At 41.0% G+C, this 6,000-nt stretch overlaps 1 protein-coding gene across 1 annotated transcript in view; it reads left to right on the top strand.

Moving 5' to 3' along the window:
• The window catches only part of LOC126259909 (serine/threonine-protein phosphatase 5), a 104,510-nt gene extending 100,125 nt beyond the window's left edge, over positions 1 to 4,385 (top strand). The window contains exon 11 of the mRNA XM_049956999.1: positions 3,874 to 4,385. Coding sequence (XP_049812956.1) covers positions 3,874 to 3,933 — 60 coding nt within the window. The 3' untranslated portion in view covers positions 3,934 to 4,385. The remainder of the gene's footprint in view (positions 1 to 3,873) is intronic.
• Positions 4,386 to 6,000: the final 1,615 nt, after the last annotated feature.

The raw sequence follows: 6,000 nt of genomic DNA on the forward strand, positions 1-6,000 counted from the left end.
TCTTCAGAAATGCTTTCCTTGCCATTGCCAGTCTACATTTTATATCCTCTCTACTTCGACCATCATCAGTTATTTTACTCCCTAAATAGCAAAACTCCTTTACTACTTTGTCTCATTTCCTAATCTAATTCCCTCAGCATCACCCGATTTAATTTGACTACATTCCATTATCCTCGTTTTGCTTTTGTTGATGTTCATCTTATATCCTCCTTTCAAGACACTGTCCATTCCGTTCAATTGCTCTTCCAAGTCCTTTGCTGTCTCTGACAGAATTACAATGTCATCGGCGAACCTCAAAGTTTTTATTTCTTCTCCCTGGATTTTAATACCTACTCCAAATTTTTCTTTTGTTTCCTTTACTGCTTGCTCAATATACAGATTGAATAACATCGGGGAGAGGCTACAACCCTGTCTCACTCCTTTCCCAACCACTGCTTCCCTTTCATGCCCCTCGACTCTTATAACTGCCATCTGGTTTCTGTACAAATTGTAAATAGCCTTTCGCTCCCTGTATTTTACCCCTGCCACCTTCAGAATTTGAAAGAGAGTATTCCAGTTAACATTGTCAAAAGCTTTCTGTAAGTCTACAAATGCTAGAAACTTAGGTTTGCCTTTTCTTAATCTTTCTTCTAAGATAAGTCATAAGGTTAGTATTGCCTCACGTGTTCCAACATTTCTACGGAATCCAAACTGATCTTCCCCAAGTTCCACTTCTACCAGTTTTTCCATTCGTCTGTAAAGAATTCGCATTAGTGTTTTGCAGCCGTGACTTATTAAACTGATAGTTCAGTAATTTTCACATCTGTCAACACCTGCTTTCTTTGGGATTGGAATCATTATATTCTTCTTGAAGTCTGAGGGTATTTCGCCTCTTCTCATACATCTTGCTCACCAGATGGTAGAGTTTTGTCATGACTGGCTCTCCCAAGGCCATCAGTAGTTCTAATGGAATGTTGTCTACTCCCGGGGCCTTGTTTCGACTCTGGTCTTTCAGTGCTCTGTCAAACTCTTCACACAGTAACGTATCTCCCATTTCATCTTCATCTACATCCTCTTCCAGTTCCATAATATTGTCCTAAAGTACATCGCCCTTGTATAAACCCTCTATATACTCCTTCCACCTTTCTGCCTTCCCTTCTTTGCTTATATCTGGGTTGCCATCTGAGCTCTTGATATTCATACAAGCGGTTCTCTTCTCTCCAAAGGTCTCTTTAATTTTTCTGTAGGCAGTATCTATCTTACCCCTAGTGAGACAAGCCTCTACATCCTTACATTTGTCCTCTAGCCATCCCTGCTTAGCCATTTTGCACTTCCTGTCAATCTCATTTTTGAGACGTTTGTATTCCTTTTTGCCTGCTTCATTTACTGCATTTTTATATTTTCTCGTTTCATCAATTAAATTCAATATTTCTTCTGTTATCCAAGGATTTCTATTAGCCCTCGTCTTTTTATCTACTTGATCGTCTGCTGCCTTCACTACTTCATGTTGAATGCAAGCATGCAAACGTGCATACATTGTTTTGTACACCTGCCAGATGTTAGTTTGTGGGAAGAGGTTCCATGCCTGTTGCACTGGTCAGCCAATACAGGGACCAATTTATACTGTTTGTGGATGATGCTGGAGTCGTCGTTTGTTGATGTTCCATATGTGCTGGACTGGAGACAGATCTGGTGATCGAGCAGGCCAAGGCAATATGTCGATATTCTGTAGAGCATGGTGGGTTACCACAGCAATATGTGGGCGAGCTTTATCCTATCGTAAAATGTCCCCTGGAATGCCGTTCATTAATAGAAGCAGAGTAGGTCAAATCACCGGACTGACGTATAAATTTGCAGTCAGTGTGTGTGGGATAACCACGGAGGTGCTCCTGTTGTCAGAGAATATCGCAACCCAGACCGTAACTCCCAGTGTAGGTCCAATGTGTCTAGCACGCAGACACGCTGGTTGCAAGCCCTCAACTCGTTCCTCGTAATCAACACATGGCCATCAGTGGCACAGAGGCAGAAACAGCTTTCATCAGAAAACACCGCAGACTTCCACTCTGCCCTGCTATGAGCTCTCGCTTAACACCATTGAAGTCGCAAAGGGCGATGGTTTCAGGTCAGTGGAACGCACAATACAGGGCGTCTGGCCCGAAGCTGTCCTTGAAGTAACAGAATTGTAAAGGCGGGTCCACACAGAGCGCACCGCGCCGCCCTGCTGCACCCTGCGCACAGCTGTAACAGAGAGGAGTGCGCCGTCCGCGCCCCACTGCGCCGCTCCGAGGCGCGCACTGTGTTCCAGTTGGAGCACGCGCATGGTCTGAAGATGAAGCGAACCGAAGCCCCATCTAAACTGAGCGCGCACAAATGCGCCACTTCCTTTGATGTACTGACAACAGCCGGAAAACTGCGCGGCACGACGCGGCGCAGCGCGGTTTGCCGTCCACACTGAGCGCGTAGAACCATGTGGACCTGCCTTAACAGTTTCTTGTGTCACTATGGTGCAAACTGCAGCTCAGATTGCTGCTGCAGCTGCATTATGATGCTCCACAGTCATATGCCGAACATGACGGTCTTCTGTCCGGAGCCTGGCCGTACATTCTCGTGACTATCGCTGCCAGCAATCATGTATACTGGCTACATGCCTTCCAAGCATTTCTGCAGTATCGCCGAAGGAATATCGAGCTCCTTGTAGCCTTATTACATAATGTCTACTCGGTGAGGTGTTGAGAATGGCGTCTTCGTCATTCTTGGTCTGTGCGGTTGCTAATAACCTTGGTTCAGACATTAGTAACATATTTCTTACTCACCTTTCTTAGCAACTTGGATTTAAGGTTTCAACGGTTGATGTACCCAAAAAAAATTTTTATTTGTCTCTTCCACAGTCACAATGAGATCATCATACTATACCTATATGGTATAGGTTTTTGAATGTTGGGAAGCAGCTTTTCACTAAGATTACAAAAAGAAGAGGACCCATGTAATGTGATAAAAGGGAGACAAAGATGTTGAAGGAGACATTGGAGAGAGGAGGAGGTAAAGATAGTACACAGATAAGCACTTTGCCAGCTTCTTTTCAGAGATAATAGGATGAGGGAGTGACATGTTAAGATGGAGTGAGAGGAAGAGAAATGAGAAATAGAATGAATAGTGCAATTAATACCTAAGGGTGAATCTGAAAAGAAGATAGGAAAAAGGCAAAAAGTAGGAAGGGGGAACGTGTATAAATGGAAAGTCCAGCATGAAATAACAATAGGGAAAGGACAGTTTGCTACTCAACTCATAGAGGTGGTGTGTGTTGCAGACGGGCCAATGGAAAAGAATGCTTTCAGTCAGTCATTCTTCAGAAATAGAAAACTCGCACACATTCACACAAGCACGAATCACACATACATGGGCACTGTCTCCAGGTGCTAAGACGTAATTCTTGGGTGAATTTGCATGAGTTTACTACTTCTGTGGAAGAGCTTTATCTGAAACCTGAAGTATTTCTAGAATTATGTTTCATTGTGCCTGTCTGTCTGACGCTACTTCCTGTATGTGGTGAGTAGCGATCTACGCTTTCCACGGAGGTAGAAGTTTGTGGTCAGGTCCTTCCTAACCTTCCAGAATTTCTCTCTATTTCCCCCTGATGAATGAACTAACAGTTCTGACAGTTAGGAATATTTTTTTCCATTTTAAATGCTTGCAATGACACCATCTGAAGGTAAGTAATAGCTAACCATTTAGTTGGCTTAAAAGTATAAAAGATCGTACTGTGAAGCTTCTGTGACAAAGCAGTCATTGTTACCATTATGCAAACTTAGGATTTAGATGTTAAATGAAAACCGTAATAAATTTGTGAGATGTAGTGAATATCTTTGTTTTATTTTTTCATTTCATTTTTTCCAGCCTCATCCCAACTTGAAACCAATGGCATATGCAAATGCACTGATGCGTTACATTGTGTAGTGTATTCCTTTGAAATACACATACGTAAGAGGAAGTGCCAATACAATTATCTTTGTCAGAATCAAAGATATTAAGGAAAGGTGCTTTCGAAGGACTTTTGGACTCATGTTGTTCCCTGTTTTAGGAATGTTTGAAGATCAAGTTGAGAAAAAATGCAGTTATTTTAGAAGCCTAAAAGAATATTATTTTAAATCAATGACATTAGTTTAAAATCTGTGCCACAACACAATGTCACTGTGAAAATTTTTATAACTGTGTTCAACAACAGTTAAATGTAATTAAAAGCTTGTTCGCAGTTTTGTTTCCAGACTTTGTGAAAGAGTTTTTTATAGCACAGGATTTAATTTCCATTTACCTTGCTACATAGATCCTGTGTAATTATACAATTTCTTATTTAAAACTTCATAATACCTCCCATTGTGGAAGAAATGTTTTATTTTAATGTTTCAAGTAGTAATATTTGTGTTTGTTTTGTAAAGAAAAATAATCATTGTGATCATTATTATATTACCATCATCACACCATCCAAAAACTTTTGTTAAAATAAAATTGAAAGCTTATCACTGTGTTAATGATATTGATTATCAAAGTCAAAAATAATTAGTTTTTAAAACCTGATTTTACGTGAGAGAGAGAGAGAGAGAGAGAGACAGCGAGAGAGAGAGAGACAGCGAGAGAGAGAGAGACAGCGAGAGAGAGAGAGAGAGACAGCGAGAGAGAGAGAGACAGCGCGAGAGAGAGAGAGAGAGAGACAGCGCGAGAGAGAGAGAGACAGAGCGAGAGAGAGAGAGACAGAGCGAGAGAGACAGCGAGAGAGAGAGAGAGACAGCGAGAGAGAGAGAGAGAGAGAGAGAGACAGCGAGAGAGAGAGAGAGAGAGAGAGAGACAGCGAGAGAGAGAGAGAGAGAGAGACAGCGAGAGAGAGAGAGAGAGATGGATGGATGGATGGATGGATGGATGGATGGATGGATGGATGGATGGATGGATGGATGGATGGCCAGTGTTACATGCGAGATGTGCTTCCCCCCCCCCCCCCCCCCCTCCCTTCCCTCCCGTGGAAGATTGGAGATTGGCCGTATTGTAATCATTTCTCATTGCTTGGAATGAATCAAAGTTCTCATTCTTGAAGCTATTCATTATGAGAATTCAGAATGTTACAAGAACAAGGAGGTAACCTTTCCTACTGTAATGTGTTTACTAAAAAGCATTACTTTTGTAGCAGCTCAAACTTTTCTGTGTAAAAAAATACAGAATTTTATCAATTAGTAGCTATTTGGTTGCTTTGTTGTAATTTGTTCAGATAAGACCAAGGTACAAAGTTGACTAGAATATAATATCTTCTAAAATTTGTCTTCAGCACAATCAGTGACTACTGGGAAATCTGACAATTCTTGGATACAAAAGTCTGTTGAAGTACTTGGCTACAGAGTGCGTATTATTAAGACTTCGAGATTCAGCTGTTTATGCCATTATTTAAAATGTTAGCGCTGCATTTGTGTTTGTATGTTAGAGGGCAATATGTAAAAAAGGACTAAGTTTCAAGGTTTATTTTTAAAGTGTATTTCAGGTCTGTGATGGATAACGAATTTTACAAATAGAATGACAGAAAGTATAGTATTTCTTCCTAAAAAAAGTGTATGATGAGTTCTGGAGTAATTTCACACACAATTGCCGCTTTTACGGAAAAGCTTGAACTGTTCTGGCATGAAGAGAAGTACATGGAGATGATTAATTAAAGTTCCAGTTTCAAAACAGTGCACAAAACAAACCACTGCTCAGAATGACATCATATTGAAATGGAATGTTATCGAAGAAGGGGAAAGGTTATGTAAGCAAAAACATTAACATACATTTTACCATTAAATGGCACTGTAAGTAACAGAATATGCAAAATAAGACATGGGATGGCCTGCTGTTCCTCAGTTTGCATCTGAGACAGCTGGTATGATTGTCTCAATGCAGGATCACGCATTGGTGGTAAAGCTGATTTGCAAGAACAGTGACTGTGTACCGGTAGCTCTGCAGAAGTTCTGGACAATTAAGGGTATGAAAAAAAGGGATGATCAG

Source organism: Schistocerca nitens, chromosome 5 (genome assembly GCF_023898315.1).
Source record: "Schistocerca nitens isolate TAMUIC-IGC-003100 chromosome 5, iqSchNite1.1, whole genome shotgun sequence".
Lineage (NCBI taxonomy): Eukaryota > Metazoa > Arthropoda > Insecta > Orthoptera > Acrididae > Schistocerca > Schistocerca nitens.